Source organism: Neopelma chrysocephalum, unplaced genomic scaffold (genome assembly GCF_003984885.1).
Source record: "Neopelma chrysocephalum unplaced genomic scaffold, ASM398488v2 Primary Assembly neopelma1_23b, whole genome shotgun sequence".
NCBI lineage: Eukaryota > Metazoa > Chordata > Aves > Passeriformes > Pipridae > Neopelma > Neopelma chrysocephalum.
This window is the reverse complement of record NW_020897692.1, coordinates 2,739,579-2,761,022: the sequence shown is the minus strand read 5'-3', so window position 1 is coordinate 2,761,022 and position 21,444 is coordinate 2,739,579. Positions and strand designations below refer to the sequence as shown.

Below are 21,444 nucleotides of genomic sequence, written 5' to 3'. Positions count from 1 at the left end.
TTCTCTGTAGGAGAAATGTATGCAGGAGGAAGAGTAATCTTGTCTTACAAATCAGAGGTGCAATTCACAAAACAAAACTGCCCTTTGGAATATCTGGGAAATGAAAGGCACTACAAAGTATACAAATTAACAGTTCTTTGGTTTCAAGTATTTAGTGTCAGCCTCTCATGCCCTTCACCTATGGTATTTAAACATCTCCATTATATTTTTAGACTCATAAACCAATGTGTATAGATGCATTTATGTATTTATACACAACTTCTTGCAAACATTCATCTACAGCCTTGTATGCTGCTACTCTCAGCAGATTGGAATGGACGCGTTAACCATAGGTAGAGTAACACCTTTCTCAGCAGCAGCCTCGCCTTCCCTTCTTTTTAAGTGGCAAAATGTGGCTTTTATAGTTGATTACTTGCAGGTCTGCTGGAAATAAGCAAATTTTTGCTCTGTTACAACTTTCAGCCTTCTCTCCAACTCCCTTGTTTCACAGCTTCCTAAAAAAAACTTGGCACAAGTTTCTAAATAATGTCACTGGGTTTTGTTGTCTGCACGAATCCATCTTGCAGCTTGTTCAGATAAAACTGCAGTAGTTCTGTTCTCTGTGTAAGGTCATAAGGCTACTCAAGAAGTGGTTGCTCCTTGAACTTTTTTCTTCTATTAAGTAACAATAGGCCAAGAAAATGGAAATTTCTACAAAACTCGGTAGATATGGGGTTTCTCATTTAATAGGAAGTCTAGTACTCCTGCAGATGACCCTAGAGTGACTGTAGGGGGTCATATTGAAAGTCAGTGTAGCCCAGTATTGTATCTCCAGCAGAGGCCCAAAGTGGACACTTAGGGAGGAATATAAGAATGAGACATGTAATGATTTTTCCTTTGTGTGGCATGGATTTGGAGGCTCAAAAAGCAATCAAACTTTTTGGAAAACAATTGTACTTTTTAGGTACTTTGAGACCAGACTCTATTCTCTACTAGCCTAAATAACGGAACATATTCAGTAAATGCCAAAGATATTTTCTCAGGAAAACAAGTTCATTATTTTTTTCATTATTTTCTTTAGGAGTTGTTAAGGAATACCATCTATTTGCATTTTTCTTTTTCAATAGTTAATATTCTAAATTGGGAAGAGTAACTTCAGTAGTTTAAAGAGAACCACCATTTGTTTGATGAATTTCCCAAATCCTTAACATGAAGAGGAAGGTTGGTCAAGATGGGTCATGTCGGGAAACAGATAAAATAAGCTGCTTTCTATTTCTGGAAGTTCCAAAAGAGATGCGAGAGCTGCGGGAAATATCTAACTGGTACTCTGAAGAAACAGCAGAATTTTTGTTGACTTCCTCAGTTGTGCTTAATTTCCACTGTTGGCAAAAACTCTGATTCTGTTTTAAATGATTCTCTGGGCCTCTCTTCTATTAATGCAGTTATTATCTCTGTCTACTGTTAGCCAAATTTGAGGGTAGTCTTTGAAGCATGAGGAAAGTGATGTGATACTTTTGTCTTGATCTGTTTTATGAACTAGAAAAGGTACTTGGTTAAGAATTGTACTTTCAGTTTTCTCTTTCTGGAAGCAAAGGCAAGAGAAAACTATTCATGATTCTCATATTCTGGACTCAAATTCACACCTAACTTGTCCTCTCATCAATCTGCAAAAATCACAGGCTTGAAATAAAAGGTGCTTGGTATAAATAAAGCTTATAGCACATATAAAAATAGGAGAAAAGAGTTCAATCTAGTTTAAGTAATGATAAAATAAGTGTCTGCAGAGGTTTAACAAGACAGTCATACACAAGCAGAGATCATCAATTCTTGACAAAAATATTCAGAGGATCAGTCTTAACTGCAAGACTCTACTTAGACACAGATAACCTCCAGAACATGTCCAGATTTGGCAATTTTACTGAAGTACTCAGATAACGTAATACATCTTTAAACATTTAAACATTTCCTTCTTTCATCTATCTGTGATATAAAGCAGCTCCCACCCACTTGACATTATAGACTAAGTGATTCAGATCTATTGGCTCTTGGTTGTGGAAAAATCTGCCTGGAGGTCAGTCATGGTTCATGCCACAAGCAGCCATCCTTTTTTTGCTCTGCTTAACTTCAGCTGGCATTTTTAAATGGGCACATGTATCCTTACTTTCAGCTGTGTTTGATTAAAGATCTGCATGGAGTGTTATGCCAAGTGTAAGGACCTCTGTGTGGTCTGTGCATGTGGGAGCCTGTCTGTGAAAGTTAGCTGGCCCCTGCTGTGTCCAAGCACAAAGTAAAGGGGGTGACTGCGATTCAAAGGCCAGAACTGAGAGAGAGCCTACAGAAGGCCATTGCTGCCACTCTGGTGGTATCGCTGTATGAGCACCTTCCTGCTTGCTGGAAGAGAAGCAAATTGATCCAGCCCAGAAACTGCTTTAGTAGTCTCAGAGAAGGTCTGCTGTGTCCCTGAATGTCTTCTCTGAAACTGGAGGAGGCTTCTACCTGCCCCCCATTTCCTGTACACAACAATCAGACTTTAGTAATTGGGACTTTTCTGATTTACAAACCCACATGAGACTTTTTGGATTCATTATGCATGAACCAAAGTGTATCTGGGGATGAATAATGTTCCCTCTTTTTTTATTTGCACTGAATAGTTTGGGGGCTGGGGGTTTTGATTCCTTAGGTATTTTAACAGAAATGCATTTTTCCTTTTGACAACTCTCAGAAATATGCTCCTTTAAGAACGTCCTACATGGTATGTATTTGCAATTTGTAAACACGGTATGTCAAAGAATGATTTGATTCAGTGGCAAAGCAGCCAGCTATTTGCATGTCATGAGGTCTAAGGGAAACAAACTGACTCTCAGCCTTCCCCCATCCAGCCAAATTCTGATGGGACCCTCAAATAGCTCTGGCAAAGTGTTCTGTTTCTTTTGGACTTGATGAATGCTTGTTTCTGTGAAGGCGTGTAATTATTTCTTTCTTTATTTTGCTGCACAAGTTACCAAGAGAAGCAGCTTAAAACAAAATGTGAGTATTGAGACTCTTTTCTGTTATTACTTTATCTGATAATCTTTAAACGTGGTAGTATACAAGGTACCTAATTTAATATTTTGAGCAAGTAAGCAGGAACTTTTTTCTCACACACAAAACTGCTAATTAAATTAGATGTAGAATCCTACACATATAACAATATTTTCTTTATTTTGTGTACCAAAAGAAATACCATGCCTTTCCTTTGGATGCAATTCTTTACATTGTATTAATTTGCTCACTCACTAATTTACAGAAAGATTATTTGAGCTTTCCTTTGTGACGGGACGAGGATGAATTTTGTTTACTCCAAAGAACAAGCCAACAAAAAAATGCGTATGCTGTTTCCTGTGACATTTTAAACCCCATTTTTATCTCCTTTCAAGCTTTCATAGCTATTTGCTTTTGCAAGAAAAATTCTAGATAATGTCTATCAAGTTAAGTCACTTCTTTCTAGCATAACTAATATTAACACCGAATGTGGATTGTTCTTGTTTTTTGTGTTTTTTTCTTTGGAAGTAAAACCAGTTTCCAAACTGATTTTTTTACAATATTGCTGGAAACAACAAGTATCATCTCCCAATCCTCCCCCCATAAGATACTTTAGCTTTCAGCTATCATATTTTTATGATCATAATTATGTTTGGAATTTGAAGGGAAAGAGTAATATTGAAAGGATATACCACTGTTTACTGCAACGGTGCTAGAAATATGTGTCTCTATTAGAGAATTAAAAAATTATGGGTAACAGTGGCAATAGTCCTTAAATTACAGTCGATATATATTAACTACTACGTGATTTCATAATGGCAGTCTTTTTGATAACGAGGTTTAAAATTAAACTTGGAGAAAACTATCAAATGTAATTTTCACTTCAATAATAAAAATGCTTCAAAAGATATTTCTTTAACCATCCCTATTTTCAAAAACAGGATGATTGTATATCTGGAGCTGGGCACAAAATCTCTTACATTTAGAAAGCAAGTTTCAGATGCCTTTGTTTTGTTTCTGTTCATATTTTTCTTCTTTTCATGTAACAAGTTGGCATTTCTAGAGCAACTGAACAGGCTGTAGTGGATTTAATATATTAACATTATAACAGGTTGCTGGTGGTCTTCCCATGTAATTTCATTACACTATTAGGAAAGTCACTTTGGTTCAAAGGTGTTTAATTGGTAGAAACTTTTGACGACTTACTAACCAACTTGTAGGATTAGAGGATAATGAAATCAAGAGCTACTTGAAAAAGCTTCTGATCAGCTGAGACCTATGGTGTATCCAGGTTATTTGCAGGCAGTCATAATTTACAAAACATGTATTTTTGGTTGACTTGCTAAGACGTGTTCTGTGGGCTCTATACCAACAATCTCAGCTTTCTTCCTTTATTTTCCATACCTGAGTTTTATTTCTCAAAAGAATAGTTTAAAACTTTTAGTATTACCTCACCATGGACAGACAGAAAGAAAAGTCTTAACCAACGTGCTTCCAAATGTCAAGCCCAAAATAAGAGGGTGAAATTCTGAACCTGTTTGAACAAACAGCCCTCCTGTCGACTCAAGATCTAGATGCCATAAAGGCTTTTAGATCACCTGGGGAGGAAAACCAAGCTGAGTTTTACTGCACACTTCCCTGCCAGTTTAGGGTAAAATGATATCTTATTGTCTAATTCTAAGGCACTCATAAAATTAATTATTTCCAGTTCAACTGTTCTATTAAAATCTCTAAAGCCCTAATTTTGAAAGTTGGTGTGGCAAAATGCTGCTGATGCTCCACTTGGGCTCCTGCAGCTGAATTCATTCTTCTGGGAACAAGGCACACAGCTCTTATGAGAACATTTTTTTTCATACTTGTTTTTTCCTGTAAAATTTCAGAGGGATGAAATAAGGAGAGTTTTGTGGAAATATGTGAACATTACTCAAAAAAACCGAGTTAATAAAATCCCATGGCATAAAATTCTGTAGCAGAGATACAGTGAAGGACAAGACTGTTGCAAAGGCTAACTAAGTTGCCTCAGTTGCCTTTATAACGATGGCTAAACTTAATTTCTGCTAGAAATCACCCTGGAGAGGAATCCTTTAACTACAAAACATGCCTTGCTCATTAGCCTCAGGAAGGTTTAGGTTAGTTTTTGTGAATATCCGCATTCTCTGATGCTGTGGAGTATACATCAGCTATTGTCCCTTCTTTCCCCTTCTTTGACTAAGAGTTTTCTTTGATTCTACTTCATCCATACTAGTATGTTACTTTTCTTCTCAGACATGGTTGCCTTTGAGTTTGAGTTTGTTCTAGGTCCATATATAAGGACTGGTAAGTTCTTGCACATCTCAAGGTACTGGATCTCAAGATAATGGATCTGAATACACTGCCCTAACTGGTTGCTGGCCTCACACCTAGAGGATTTATTGCTCAGAAAAATATTCATCTTCCTGTAAAATGTCTTTGTACATAGGTAGCAGAATTGATAACAAGAATGAGCAAGTGCCAGAGCGTAGTGTAGTTGTTGACAGAACATTTTGTGTAAGAATATTAATCATAACCTCAGAGTCATTAAGGACACTTGCAAAGTTCACAACCGGAACATTTTATCGTCTCGGCTAATTTTGGAAGTGCTTTCTACCTCTGGCACTGGAAGTTGACCACCTTTGTACAGTGCTTTTAACCACCCTGGGCCAGTGCTGTGGATACAGCCTGATGAGCAGACCCATCTGGTGGCAGAGGTGCACTGACTGGCTTCTTTTGTTCCCACTCTACAGGTTTGCTCTCTGACCTTGAGGAAGTCAATTTATTAACCTTTTCTGTAGACAAGTATCTCACAAGTATGTTTTAGGATTGCTTTATTGTTGTTAGAAAAACATTCTGAAACCTTTGAAAGGAAACCTATAAAATACTTCAGAGGATTAGGTTATAACTCTATTTATCAGAAGCCCAGAACAGTATTAGGCTGTAAATGTACTTATCAGGAGCTCAGTCTTTCTCAAGTGAGCTCTTCAAGTTTCAAATTCAGCCACATTATAATTCATTTTTGTATTAAAACATGCAAAATTGTGGCATAACTATAATTCTGTGAGTCTAGTTTGCATGGAAAAAAAAAGAAGTATAGAGAAAAAACTGTTTCATGCTGATCTTCTGATTGTCAATCTTGGTTTAGTTTGGCACTTGAAAACGGAGGAATATTGAGAAATATTTTAAATTAAAAGTTCAAAACTGTTTGGGTTAGTTGGATTTTTTAAAATACATTAGCAGAATTCTTAATTTGTTTAATCACTTGTTTAGACTTTTCACTGAACATATTTACCAATTTTTACAGAAATTAGCAAAAAGGTCTTGGATTGTATTTGTTCCTTAATACAATTGCTGCTGCTGTATTCCACTCTCCTCCTCTTCAGCCCAACATTTTTCCCCACAGCAGGTCAGAGTTATGGTCTCTGAGCATCGTCCTGTACTGAAACCAGTCAATTCCGTTCAAAGTGGTTGCTACATTCTTCACATCATCACTTGAATAGACTTTACTAGTTTAAATGGTCTTGTTCCACAATATCCTTGAGTTAAATAACATGTTCTTAAAATGTTCCTAAGTGTTAGAAAGGAATTTCTTCAATCTTATCAAATTCCCTCCAGCATTCTAAGATTTTAGTGATGATTTTTATTTGTCTGAATCAAATATTGACTGTCTTAGGTGTTCAGACAAACTTTAGTCTTAATTTTCCTTCAATCAGAAAAGGGCAATCCTACATTGGAACCAACTTTTAGTTTGTGTGTATTTATAATCATAGAAATAAATCCACTCTGAAAATCATAGTGCCAAAAGCAAAAACAAAAAAATAAAAAACCCAAACAAACAAACAAACAGCACCACCACCCCCAAAAACAACCAACCAAACAAAAAAAAACTTCTTCACATGTCAGGACATTACAAAAATCCCAGCAGGGCAATTACTGTAGAGTCAGTAACCTCTCACATCATAACAAAGAAAGACAGAATTCCATGGTCTGCTCATTGCAGGGTCTAATTTTAAATCATAGCCACTTTTAGGAAAATAGACTATTTTAAATAGAAATAAAATGTTTATTGGCCAGTTCAGAGACTTTAAGGCCAAAGGGAAATATTAGGACACCCAATCACATAATTGTTTGGCAGATTATATCTCCTAAGTAGGCGGACAGGTAATGCGAGTGGCTCAAAGGTTTCCAGTATGTGGCAAAGGCCACTGGCAGGACATGAACAGAACCCAGGGCTGAGTCTCTCTAAGGACTGGTTGATGTTGCTGCCACAGGATGTGAGGATTGAAGTTAAAATCGAGTCAATGCCGTGCTATACTCTATCTTGTTTGACAGCCCATTATCTACTCTACTACTCAAGAGGTTTTTAATTAACATTTTTTGCCTGGTTAATGGAGGATGCACAAAGCGACATAATTAAAGAAAAGGGGAAAAAAGATAAAACCACCACCATTTTTTTCTATACTCATCCTAATGACACTGTTGTATTTCCTCCCTGGTAGAGGACAAATAAAAAGCCAAAGAACTCCCCTCCGTGTCCTTTCTCCCATCAGCCCAACTCCTGACAAGATTTGCTGCCTTCAAAGTCCTGTTGCAAGCTCTCTTCTGAAACTGAGTTTTTACATTGTGAATCCATATGTCATTTTGCTGTGTCGGAATGAAATGTGCTCAATAACTACCAACAGTTAATATAGGACATGATGTAAAAGAATGTGTTTATCTGAATTATTTATCTTCTTTTTTTTCCTCAGCCCAAAGGCGAGCAACCTGTCTTTGATGCACCTACCTAGTTAAACTAATAAGTCTTTCCTGTTAGCAGTGTGTTTAAAGCACTCAGGGCAGAAAATAAAAGCAAAAAGTCAGTCTGCTATAATTCCACATCATTGCTGATACATACACAAATTGTACTGTTTTGTGACTGCAGCCTTGGTGCAGATGTTGAGACTTTTTAAGTGATTTGTGTGTTGCACTCCCCAATAGATATAAGCACACCAACCCTAACATACAGAATTAAAACCTAATCCGGAAAATATTACATCACCTAATTTGACATCCATGAGTTGAGATAAATTATTCAGCTACATTAACTTACATGCACATGCAAGGATTCCCGGGGACCTGTTCTAAGATCAGATACAGCAGGTGGTCATGTAACACTTAAGGGAAGCAGAAAGGAGCTAAATAAATCTGCTTAAAAATACCCACAGTGTATTTTCCTGTTGGTTGTTTGTTGTGAGCTTTCTAGAAACCTTTCTCACTTTCTATCTCAGCTATACCATATAACCAGTTCAATAACATAAAGGCAGTAGAATACAAAGAGTCATATATCTTTCAGATTTTCTTCACCAGATTAGATGTTTTGTGGTCTCTCTACCTGGCAGATGCAATATATGTGTATGTATTTTAATATGGCTCTGTTGTTATTATTGTATCCCTGTATTCCAAAGACAGTGCAACTGCAGAGGATCATCAGTCCTAAGTATCATACTGATACCTACTGTGTTAATTGTCATCAAAAACCCAGAGTACATAGGTAGCCCATGCTTTGAGATCAGGCTGTAACCAGCTCTACTCAGTGTTTCTGCCCATCCTTCTCTCCTTGTTGCCCAGAGAACTTGTGGATGTTTCATCTCTGGCAGTGTTTAAGGCCAGGTTGGATGGAGCTTTGAGCAACTTCTAATCTACCGGAAGATGTCCCTGTCCATGGTAAGGGGATTGAAGTAAGTGATCTTTAAGGTCCCTTCCAACCCAAACCATTCCATGATTCCTTGATCCTGTCTCTTGGTACTGCCCACCTTGAAGCCTATTTTCCCTTGGGAACTTCTGGAGACTGTCACAGTAGCAGTCACCCTAAACCTCTCACATATAATGTGAAGACAGGGTATATAGGCTACATTTGCCGTGGCTATCATTTCTCAGTTTGTGTACAACAGTGGCTTCACAAACTATGATTTCTGTTGGTGTAATAAGCAGCCCAGGGCTTGTCTGCAGAACCATATCATCTGTTTTCAGTGAAAAGCTTGATAAGAAGGTAGCAGCCAAGCCTCATGGAGCACTGTAAGCAGCAAAATTGGCCATTCATTTGGCCTACAAATCAAAATACAACAATAATTGAAGTAGGGATCTTACCTACCAATGCTATTGACAGTAGCCTTTGCATTTCCTAAGCTGTAATACCACCTCACTTATCACAATATCTTAACAGGACTGAGATCAGAAAACTTTACATTTGGTTCATTTTGATAAGATGTCATATTTTTATTAAAAGCATGTTGTGGCTAAGTTTATTTCTTTCCTCAAAAAAACAGGTCAGGTTGGTATAGCACAGTTGTGAGAGAAAAGGAAAAGCCTGCGCCACTGCAGCAGATGCTTTATTATCACTTGGGGGATTTATGTTTGGGTTGGGAGGAAGCAGGTCTTTTTTTTAAATAGGGTAATGAAAATTCTTTCCAATTTTAGCTTGTTGCTAACATTGCTGCTGATGATGATCTTTTTCTTTTTGCTCATTTTATTTCTTCAAGCAGTTCTAACTAGGTCACAGGGTTTTAAATAACCCAGCTAGAAAAAGTTGTACTGCATAGTCAGTTGTATTTATTATTGTCACATCTTAACTAGTTCAGTTTCAAATACTTAATGTTTCTTTTTCTCTTGTAGTACTTGTACATTGATAGAAGGGAAATACATTAAAATTTCCACATAAGTACAATATGTTATTCTCTGCATTTCCACCATTTTAATTAAGAAAGAGTAACCCAGCATAAATGTCCTTTTGTTACCAAATTTCTTCTCTCAAAATGAAATCAACATCTCTGTTCCTAGAATTAAACACAATTAGCTTCAAAATTACTTCTTCAAATAAAATTTTTAAATTTATATAAAGAATGAAATTTAAAATTTTACTAGAAATTTTTCTGTTGAGAATTTAAAATCCACTTTAGATCAATATTGTTAAATCAAGTTTCACTTTTCTGAGTCCTACGCTTCTGAAACAAACTCATTTTCCATGAAGAGTGAGGGGAGGGGTGGGGAGGGGTGTTTCATAAATATATTCTATTTAAATTCAGCAAAAATTTGAGAATAATACTTAGACCATTTTGGATTAAGCTTAGTACAAAACTCTGTTTTTCTTCCAAAAATACCCAGGTGCAATAACTTTTTATTTATATTAGTTTTGTAAGCTTACAAATGTTTCAAGTTTCAGAGCATGAATTTAATCCTCTAAAAGGGATTAGGAAACTTTCCTCATGAGCAGGTTGTTGCCTAGCCATCTCTTGCAGAGTTTCTTGCATCTTCCTCAGGATGGCTTTGCCTGTTGAACTGAAAAAAAATTATACATATATGTGGTAAGATTGACAGAGAGATAGACAACAGGTTAGAAAAGGCATATAGTGCCTTCGGAAAGCTTCATAAAAGCGTTTGGCAAAATAAACACTTGAAGAAAAGTACAAAGATTGGTGTTTACAGAGCCATAGTGCTGTCTACTCTCTTATATGGATCTGAATCATGGGTCATCTACCGCCACCACCTGTGTCTCCTAGAACGCTTCCATCAACGCTGCCTCCGCACAATCCTAAACATCCACTGGTCAGATTATGTGACTAATACATCTGTTCTAGAGCAAGCAGCAATCACAAGTATTGAGGCCATGTTGCTGAGAACACAGCTGCATTGGGCAGGACACATCTCAAGGGTGAAGGACCACCACCTCCCCAAGATCTTGCTTTATGGTGAACTTGCCACTGGCTGCCGCATGAGAGGAGCCCCGAAGAGAAGATACAAGGACTCCCTGAAACAACATCTCAGCCTTGGCCATATTGATCAACGTAACTGGTCTACTCTGGCCTCCAATCAGGAGGTCTGGAGACACACCATCTATAACGCTGATGATGCTTTTGAGAAAGCACGCAGGATCACTCTCGAGGAGAAAAGACAACACAGAAAGATTCATGCCTCGCAGAATATACCACCTAAGGAGTCTTTCTGCTGTGCCTTTTGCAACCAGACATGCCTGTCTCGTATTGGCCTTTTTAGCCACCAGCGTGCTTGTAATAAACGGTAAAGCCCTTCCCAAATCTTCATTCACGCAGCCTAGCCATGGTCTATGTACAGTGATAGACATTTTCCTTCATACAGTTTTTGTCTACACAAAATAATTTTTAGATCTAGTTCCCCTGCTGAGTCCTGGTGAGGACTATGTTTAGTGTAGATGTCCATGTCCCAAGCTCTCTTTTACTCCTCTGTATAGGGCAGAAGAGCAGAGTACTGCCTACATTTCCTTCTGACAGAGCCAAGATTACTGAAGGCATCCAGACCTTTGCATCTCTTCTGTAGACTGGTCTGTAACAATTAACGTCAGCTTAAAATTTAAAATGATTAGTGAGGGAAAGGAGTTTTGACATGCATGACCCTGCAACAATAAAAATAATAAAATCTTTCCTGTGGTGAACCAGATACCACAGACAAGCTGGTAACTCCTTTCCATCTAAAAAGACACAGCTTTTTGGGACTCATCTCCAAGTATACCTTTTAAAACCTGTGCTCCAAGGATATAGGCAGCAAAGCTCTAAAGCATGCATTCAGCTTCAAGCATGTAATTATTTCAGCTGACAGCAATAGCATTTCTCATGCGTTTAGACTATGTGCACATCTAGCTTTGATAGGGACTCACAATAAGGCATCCACGAAATCTGTTTTCTTGTTATGGGAATGACCTGACTCCTGCTCAAACACCCATAAGGGAATACTGAGGTTTTGTGGACTCTTTCACCCTCCCTCTTTTATCATTCAGCAGTGATACACATTTCTGTGGTCCATCACAGAAACATCTTGTATGTCCCCTTGCAAGGTGAGACTCCTCTCACCCCACTTCTCTGGCCTGGCAAGGTCCCTCTGGAAGACAGTACATCCATATAGTATCTCAACCACTCCTCTCAGTTTGGTGTCATCTGCCAATTTGCTGTGGGTGCACTCTGTCCCATCTCCAAGTCATTAATGAAGTTGTTGGACAGTATTGGTCCCAGTGTCAGCCCCTGGGTATACCACTAACAACATTATTTTAAATTGTCTCTTATAATATTGTACCTGGGATTCACTAATGACTTCTCATCCACATCCTGGGCTTATGGCTGCTTTGCTTTTGGAACTCAGGCAGCTGAAGCTAATCAATTTTAAACTGTTTAAATATCTTCTAAGTATCTAACTCATCAGTTAGTTTGGGTAGACTTTATCACGTGACCCTTTTGTACCAGATGCAACCCTTAAGCCTGTTTTATGGTTTAATACGGGAAGTATGACTGAGAATACTGACAGGATTTTACATTACAAGGTACACCATGCACAGCTGAAGTATTTCATCACTTCATTTTATTCCAAAGATCTGACAGCAGTTAGAAAGGAATGAGTTCCATAATGAGCACAGGAGAAAACTGACTTTACCAGACTATGTGAAAACCTGCAAAAAATGTGGGTAAGAATTATTTCAGAAAAAAGTAGAAGAAATTATTTAGATGACTACACCAACATTTGAGTTTGCATGGTGTAAACAAAGCAGAAGGCAATACCAATTAAGGAGAAAATTACAGAATTCCTGAGATGCTTGGTCCCCTAGCTAACCCACAGCTCTTGTCCTTTCTGCTTGTAGTCATGGGATGTGTAAACACAGTACGATTCAGTACGAATTACCGGATCAACCTCTAAATGACCTGCTTTCCCTAGACAGTCAACCAAAATGGTCTCACTTGTGAACGTTGAAGCAATATAGCCAGATTGTTACAGCAGCATCCTGGTTGGCATCCATCCTGGCTGCTTAAAGGAGAACATCATCGGTGAGAGCTCTGCACTCACTCAGAAGCTTCCAGAATATATGCTGTGCCACAGAGATAAAACAGCTTGTTCAAAGTTAGCATCTGTGTCTCTGCTTTCCTGTAGGTAATTGTCTTGACTTGATTTGTAGTATATGCCGCTAGTTCCTATTGCTTATCTAGCCAATTTTAGAAATATATAAATTATAGCATCCTTAATGTCTGCAAATGTATGTGATGAATTGTTCAGCAGTTCTTACAAAAAAAAAGAAAAAGGTGCGAAAACGAAGTTAGCAAGTTCATGCAAATAATCAAAATCATGTTAGAAGGTAAAAACGTGTACTTACCTGAAAGTGAACAAGTAGCTCAGGTGGCTTGCAGGAGTGTCTCCTCATAATAGATCAAACTGGGTTTTTTTAATCCTTCAGTCTTGTTCCAAGGATTTATTTTGCCATCATTTTTCTTTCTTTATGCCTCTCTAATAAGGAACCTTATTCCAATCATTATATGTTCTTAAAGAAAAAGATGGTGAAGTTCAATGGCAGGTATACTTAGTTTGGGAAATAATCCATTAGAATCGTCATGAAGTGAAAGATGTAATATTTTACCTGTATGTGTATATCTGCATGCAGATGTATATATTAAGCCCCATATAAGCAGTATTAATGTTTCTGGGCTTTTTATACTTATATAACATAAGGGGGATCAACGTAGAAAACATCAAGATAAATTATTGAGATATATTAAATTGTGGCTGTGCCTTTTAGCTCCAATGAGAAAACAAGCATTCTCTTCTTGATGACTTTACATTCATCAGGATTCACAACTTCACAACCATTTTCTTATGGCTTTCTTCACTGGAAGTCTTCTAGTGCTCTGCATTTTATAGGAAATAATTTGACTCTACAGAAAGTCCCTGTCGTATTTGTTGTAGCTAAATTCTACCTTAATCTGCTATAGCAGCAGACTGACTAGCCAGCTCTGTTGTTTTATTTTCATCTGTTTTATCATTCGTACCATGAGACTACTGCATTCTCAAATTTGACCCCAGGGACCCCAGTTACAATATCCTCATGTCCTTGACAACATCCCTCTGCGCCTCCTTGGAATATTCTAACACTACAAATGATATCATGTATCCATGCCTACTAGGTACACAAAAATCAACAGTATTTAGCTTTGTTCCAATTTAAATAATAAAATCATCTTTTCCCAAGGAATGAAGACACAGCAAACTTTCCTTGTGCCTAGGACACAAGTTAGCAGCTGGAATGCTGGAGTCAGCGTTTCATTCCATGAGAGTGAATAGCATCAGATCTCCAGAGATTTCTTAACTGACCTTCAAAACACAGAGTCTAGCTTCCAGCAAACTTAAAGTAAACATATTTCTCTAGAGATTAGGATCAAAGCACAAGAAAAACATTCTACTCAACTACGTGCTGCTCGTACCATTACTTGTTTATTGGAGCAAGGCTAAGTGGTGCTGGGAGAGATGAGATTCACTTTTTTATTGCATTATCTAATGGTAAAAGCACTTCTCAAAGGCTACCCAGACCTTTGCTAAAAGATTTGCAAAAATCTTCCTTCTTTTTCATACCATCACTGCTTCATTCCCAAATATGATCTTATATCATCATGATCAAACTTTGAAGACTTCTTCTGAAGCAAAGCCTTGGGCAACTTAAACATTTTATTAGAGGACATTTTACCCAAGGACACCCTCAGGCTTTGCCTATGGTCTTGGGGGTACTTTTTTAAAGTTCTCAAGCAACCACTGTCATCTGTATAACAGGAGTAATAGCACCTTGCTCCCATATCCATATAGGGTTTTAGGAGGGTAATTATATTACAAATTCAGAAGTTCCTGAGGTATTACAGGAGTGGGTCTTGTTTGTGCATACAACCTGGGCTTACTGGAACAGATTGAGTTCCTGGAGGGGGGGGGGGGGGGTGAGGGATGGGGGGGAAGTAATAATCAAGAGAACCACTTTTTAAAGAAAATTATTTCGTATGCAGACTCTTTGATAACTTTAAAACGTGATTGACATTCATTAGAATGAAAAAGCAGAGATGTTTCTGCAGATAAGTGAAGTTATTTGTTGGTGAGCTTTGTGCAACAAAAGGCACTATAAGTGACATAAATTCTTTGTCTCTGGCCTGTTAGGATTTTGCTTTTGCCACTTCTAGGCTGATTTGAAACTCTGTTAGGAAGCTGCAGTACTGATTCAGCAAGGAGGAGATCAGGAAGGTGGTTCACTCAGGGTTATCCTCTGAGGCACTTGGTAACTCTAATTTCCACAGAAAAAGGAATGAAAATTCCTCTGAAACCCAGTTTCAAGCCTGTCATATGACCTTGAATATGGAGCACAGTTAACCCTAAACATTCCTTAATTGCCTCCTTAGACACCAATTTATACTCCCTCCCTGACATAAAAAAAAATGTGCAAAACTTAACCTTGATTTTGGTGATGACTGTAATTGTGCACTAGATGCACTGAGCTCTGTCTGGTTTTTATATGTCATGTTGTATAAATGTACAAGCTGATGGAAGTAATTTTCTCATATAAATGGGTTCATTTGTTTCACACTCAAATTACTGTTTGATCTTCAGGAAATGGAAGTCCAAATTCAAACCCTATTATACTATTATTCCAAGGATATCACATAAAACACGTCTGAAATAATTTTAAACAAGCATGTTTCCCACTGATTTGAGTTACAGATTATTTCCTTACTATACCCTATCTTGGTTGACAAAAATATTAAGGGCAATAAGAAAGACAGTAAATCAATTCAATGTTAAAAATTTTCAATTTATAGGAGCAACAAGTTTTCCATAGCTTGTGCCAAACAATCAAGTCATTATTTTTGGTCTGAAACAAGCATGATAGCCTTCCTCCCTGCCCCTTTCCACCATTTTACCACTACATCTCCCGAAATAGATCAGTCAATGCCTGCACTTATACATTGGTGCCAGTGGAGACCTGCAGTAATTGTTCTTTTCTCACAGTTCAAACAACCATTTCAGTTTAGATCTTATGAAGCAGAAACCCATAAAATGCCTTTTTAAAACTCAACTGTGGGTATAAGCCAGGCAGTGAGTGTGTAAAAACAAAGTATGAGGGCATAACTCTAAGTGGACTAGAGGTAAGCTCTGTCATAGTTAAGCACTCCCTCAAATCTTGTCCTCCACATGCTTCTCTTCCTTACTCTTAGGCTTTGCATCTGGTTAAGATAAACGAATTAGCACTGTTATTCAAAGTGCAAAAATTTCAGCTGCCCAAAGTCACTGATACATAAATACTTCAGGAGACCTTCCCCAGTTGTTTTATACTCCTCTAAAATTCATGGTTGCTGGTGCTGCCTGCAACCAGCTACACCCAGTGATTTTAACGAAGAGTGCAATCCAACGAGTCCAGCAGATGTTTTTGGGTTTGCTTCACTGTGAACTTTCTGGTTTCTTCTTCCTTCATTTCCAGGAATCAAGACCCAATTTTAGCAAAGTGCTGATGATCCAACCAGCAACAAGAAGACTGAAATAAGTCTTCATCTCCGCAATCCTTAAAACATTCAGCATTGCAGATCTATAAGCAGCTGATGTTTGGATACTTATCCAAGCCTCTTTAGTCTGAAAAACTGAAGGATGGGAAATTTGTACAACTGGCTCTCAATAGATTTGTGGTATTTCCTGCACTTGTTTGGCACAGAAATATAAACTAGCTCACATTATTTTGGTACTGCCAACATGGAACCCAGCAATAAAGAAATATGTAAGAAAAAACAATCTTTTCCAATAACAACAAGGGAAATTTTCTCTGAGTTATGATTTTGTTTGACTTATGATTTAGTTTATTTCTCTTTATATTTTACTCTTTTGCTATCCAGGGGTATGTGACCTTAAGTTGCCACCAAATATTAGCAGCACAGTTGGGATAATGTGAAAAACCAGTCATATATCCTGGAGTCCCTTGTCTTCCTACTGTTCGGTTAGGTAGATGTGGGGATATTTTGAAAAGGAAGGAATGCGTGGAAGACTGGAATATCAAGAAAAAGTCAGAAAAACACCGTAAAATGCTTGCCTCCTCTCTTTGGCCTTTATAACTCCTCAGTTGGTTTCATTTTTGGATCATTGCTTCTATCTCCATTACCTGATTTCTGGATAAACCATGTCTTAAAATCCAATTTATAATGCTCATAATGCCAGTAGCCGTACGCAGAGAATGTGAAGATGGCTTCACTTACAGGTATGTAACCTGAAATAATGTTAGCATGATTAGGATAAGCTGAAGCAGTCCTCTTGCTCCCCATCATGTTGGCAACACAATACACAGCATATATTGTTAAAGGTTACCATTTTATTATAGAATGACCCAGCATTAAGAAATCTAGGGCACTGCAAATGACCAAAAAATGCCTGTCTAACTTTCACAGGTAATGCAGCATTACTTATTATTTGACCAAGCAAATGGCCATCCACTGAATTACATGATTTGTCCATCTTTCCAGATCACGTGGAGAACCCCAACAGAATGACCAGCAGTCACACAGACTGTCATTACTGCCTGCAGTCTCTTCGTGGAAGGAAATATGCATTGAGAAATGAAAACGCTTATTGTGTTGCATGTTATGACAGCCTGTATGCCAACCCCTGTGAAGAGTGCAAGCAACCTATTGAGTGCAATTCCAAGGTAAACATCTAGCTTTCAATTCTTCTTCTTTGTTAAATTACACACAAATCCAATTTCTTTAATGGCAGATTCTGTATCCAATACTCTGCATATCCCTTTATTGCTGAGGAGACCTTAGCACGGCGGTTGTACACCCACACACAGCAGACAGGAGCAGTGCTATTTTCCCAGAATAGGAAAGCTCTGGGACTAAAGATTAGGAAATCTGCCATACATACATCTCAAGCATACAGCAAGGCTGTGGTGTATGTGTGAACCACAACTAGACTTCACCTCCAGTCACACACTGGCTGCAGAAGCTGCAAAGTATTGGAGGGATGATAGGGTGCTGATGTAATTCAGTGTATCAGGTTGAATGAAACTTTGGAATTTCTGAGAAATGTCCATTGAAAAAATATTTTGTATATTGAATAAATTACTTTAACTGTAGGTTTTGACATGCAGGTGCCAAGCTGAAAAGACAACACATTTATAATTTGCATATCATTCCATGTGTTTTTGGAAATGAAGTATTTTTGAATTATTGCTTAATTCCATGCTTACTTTGCTCATCTCGCAGATGGCATGTTAGTGGCAATGTTTCTGACCTTGGTTTTCCTTTCAACTTTCCTTTTCCTTATAATATTAATTGATAATACAAATTCCTCTGTGGTCTTTGACAGGGTTTCCAGTACCCCATATTTCAATTTAAAGCATATACACTTGACTTTAAATTTTAAGTTCAGATGAAACCTAGCAAAAAGCCTTTGCCTTGCCAGGTTCAGTGTGCAGTGTTCACCCTCTCCCCATGCTCACTTTTCCTCCATTCTTTTGAAATAAATGGTGAAAGTTACTAAAATAAGTCTCTTGGAAGGTTTCCCCAGCTGAAGCACTTCAAAGCACATTGTCTGAGTACAGGAATCATGCAAGGAAAATGCTGGCTTGGATGAAGACACTCCTCAAACCCTCATCAGCATTTTTCCAACAGCAAACCTGAACATGTAGCACCAGTCAGGTTCACCTGGAAAACATATGCTTTCAGCTCAAAAATTTCACTTTTAAAATTGAAAATTATTGACAGGATTACTCTTATCAAAGATCATACGCAAAAAGTCATGTATTTGGACTGAGTGGAAGGAAAAAAACGTGAGAAAAAAGCAGGGGTGACAAGAAAGGAGTGCAACAGATTAGAGTAATCTAGAAAAATGGCCCACAGAAATCTACAGCTAATGTCCTACCTCTGCCAAGGTGTTAGAGCTTGGCTTTCTTCCCCTCCTTCCTACCCAGTCTTTGCCTCAGGCTGGTCTGGGCTGACAGCCTTCTTCCAGCAAGGTCCAGAGTGCTAACTAAAACAAATTAAAGTGGTAAGTTCTCAGCACCTCCTGAAATGAAACATGGTATTTCTTTCATTTTTAGCACTTTAAAAGGTGGGGACTTGACAAAGGAGAACAATGAGATTGGATTTGTGCCCTTTTGTGCTTCTTACTTATAAAGGAGATCTGGAAGGAGCTGGTTTTCATTTGTGGGAGGAGGGTTGAGGTTTGTTTTTCCCTTGTTTTTTTAACCTTGGAAAAATTATATATGCTGTTTGGTCTTTTTTTGAATTCTTAGTCAAGGTCTCATACATACACTGTTAGTTCTTTCATTTCCTAAGCCTGCTGAGCCTTAAACAAACATTTTTCTGCTCAGTTTTCAGGAGGATTTATATCAAGTGTAAACAAAAAGCAGTGATTTTTTTTAATCTTCCTAATAATCACTTTGTTCTCAATGAGATTTTAACAATTGTTTTCTGCAATAATATGATCTTTCTTTTAGTGCTATGTAGTGTCAGCTGAAAGAAAAAAGAAGTAACATTGAAAATACATGAGAATATTCTATAGAGAATGGACTTCTTGTCAGGTGGTCTGTGCATATTAAAAACATTTATCACTTGTTTCCCCTTGAAGGCCAACTGTAAAATATAAAATTATTGTTCCCATAAAAATGTCTCTCTGATATTACATAAGGAAGGAAGGACCATTGTATCTGCTAGAGCAACTCCTAATGGCCTCTGCAAGAGATCTACAAAACCATGTGACATTGAGTACTTACATCATCCCTGAGCACACCCCTGGCTGGATGTACCTATCATCTTGTCAAGTCACCACTGCAGTGCTCTTCATTTTTTTATTTTAATTCTGTGAGGAGCTGAAGGATAAAAACACTGTGAAGAAATGTTTTCATTAACATGAACTTACTTTCTCCAAGGATCTGGCCTACAAAGGCCGCCACTGGCATGAAAGGTGCTTCATGTGTGCCAAGTGCAGTCGCTCACTGGTGGAGAAACCGTTTGCTGCCAAGGACGAGGTCTTGCTGTGTACGGAATGCTACTCTGATGAGTATTCATCTAAGTGTTTCCATTGCCAGAAGACTATTATGCCTGGTAAGACAACAGGGACCCTTCCATGAAAAATGGAGCTGCATTTTTAATTTTGAGCACCTTCTTGGAAAAGCAAGCTAAAAGGTCCTTGACTTTCAGTACAGCTTTGAGGTGACTACTCCTCCTTTCTGCATAGTGCTCTCCTGGCAGTGAGGAGAGGGCAGGCAGATACCTCTGATCTAGCACTGACAGGTCTTATGAATCCTTATAAAAAATATTAAGAGTTCAAGTCTGGGTAAAATGAGTTCATGTTATGTCCTTGATTCTGTTGCAGTTCTTAGGAAGCATATCACTCTATGAGAGTAGGTAGATAAACTGAGCTGTTGTGAGCAGGAGTGACTGATGAGACAGGACATCTGCATGTTTGTCTGTCACATTGACCAGACCTTGAGCTTATGTTCTTTATTCCATTCCTTTCACTCAGAAATATTTTTGTTTAAACTGTCAAAACATGACAATCTGCCTTCAAATCATTATTGGCATTTTTGCTAAAAAGAATACATTTGTGTTTACAGTAAGTTTACTTCCTGCAATTAGCAAACTTGAAAATTCTACACTTTCCACTAAACTGCCTCTCAGCTTGTGATATGTTTGCTCAGGACATCCTCTAGGCCTTTCATTGCTACCACACCAGTAAAGCTCATACAGCAGAGAGATTGCCCAAAAGACGCCTCTTCAGAGGCATCTAGGAGAAGCCACAGCACTGAATGTGGAAAAATGAAGCTGCTTGCTTAGGCAAGCAAGTACCCAACTTTTGGAACAGGCAACTACCCTCAATGCTCAAAACATTTTACAGATCCTGCATATAACTCTAAATACCAGCTGCAAATTATCTACCATGACCTCATGATTACTAGTTTGGGAGTTTTTGGTGAAGATATCAGTAAATTTGGCAGTGACATAGGAATTTTCTCTTTCAGTAGATGTAATACCAAACAATAGGGTCCAGGCTGTGCAGAATTATTGTCTTAGTATAAATACTAGGTTATTGATGTCATGTTCAACCTGTAACACTGATTTGTAATTTTACAGTTTATTTCCTCTTCATGACAGGTAAAAGCTGTATTAGAGGAAATAAATGTTGTAGCAATATAGTTGTGTTCAGTTTAAAGACTCATCATGGCTAGGCTTCGCGAACGAAGATTTGGGAAGGGCTCTACCCACTTTTCTTGCAAGCGCGTTGGTGGCTAAAAAGGCCAATACGAGAGAGGCAAGTCCGGTTGCAAAAGACACAGCAGAAAGACTCCTTAGATGGTATATTCTGCAAGGCTCGATTCTTTCTGCATTGTCTTTTCCCCTCAAGGGTGATCCTGCGTGCTTTCTCAAAAGCATCATCAGCGTTATAAATGGTGTGTCTCCAGGCCTCCCGATTAGAGGCCAGAGTGGACCAGTTATGGTGGTCAATATGCCCGAGGCTGAGTTGTTGCTTCAGGGAGTCCTTGTATCTTTTCTTCGGAGCTCCTCTCTTGCGGCAGCCGGTGGCAAGTTCACCATAAAGCAGGATCTTAGGGAGGCGGTGGTCCTTCATCCTGGAGACGTGCCCTGCCCA

General features: G+C 38.2%; 1 protein-coding gene across 2 annotated transcripts in view; it reads left to right on the top strand.

Moving 5' to 3' along the window:
* The first annotated feature begins 1,487 nt into the window (after positions 1-1,487).
* The window catches only part of FHL5 (four and a half LIM domains 5), a 30,999-nt gene continuing 11,042 nt past the window's right edge, over positions 1,488-21,444 (top strand). Inside the window, exons 1-3 of one of the 2 annotated variants that reach the window (XM_027694883.1) lie at positions 1,488-2,731; positions 17,316-17,497; positions 19,724-19,898. In XM_027694883.1, the coding sequence (XP_027550684.1) occupies positions 17,339-17,497; positions 19,724-19,898 (334 nt within the window). In that variant the 5' untranslated portion in view covers positions 1,488-2,731; positions 17,316-17,338. The other variant, XM_027694875.1, reaches the window with a different exon arrangement.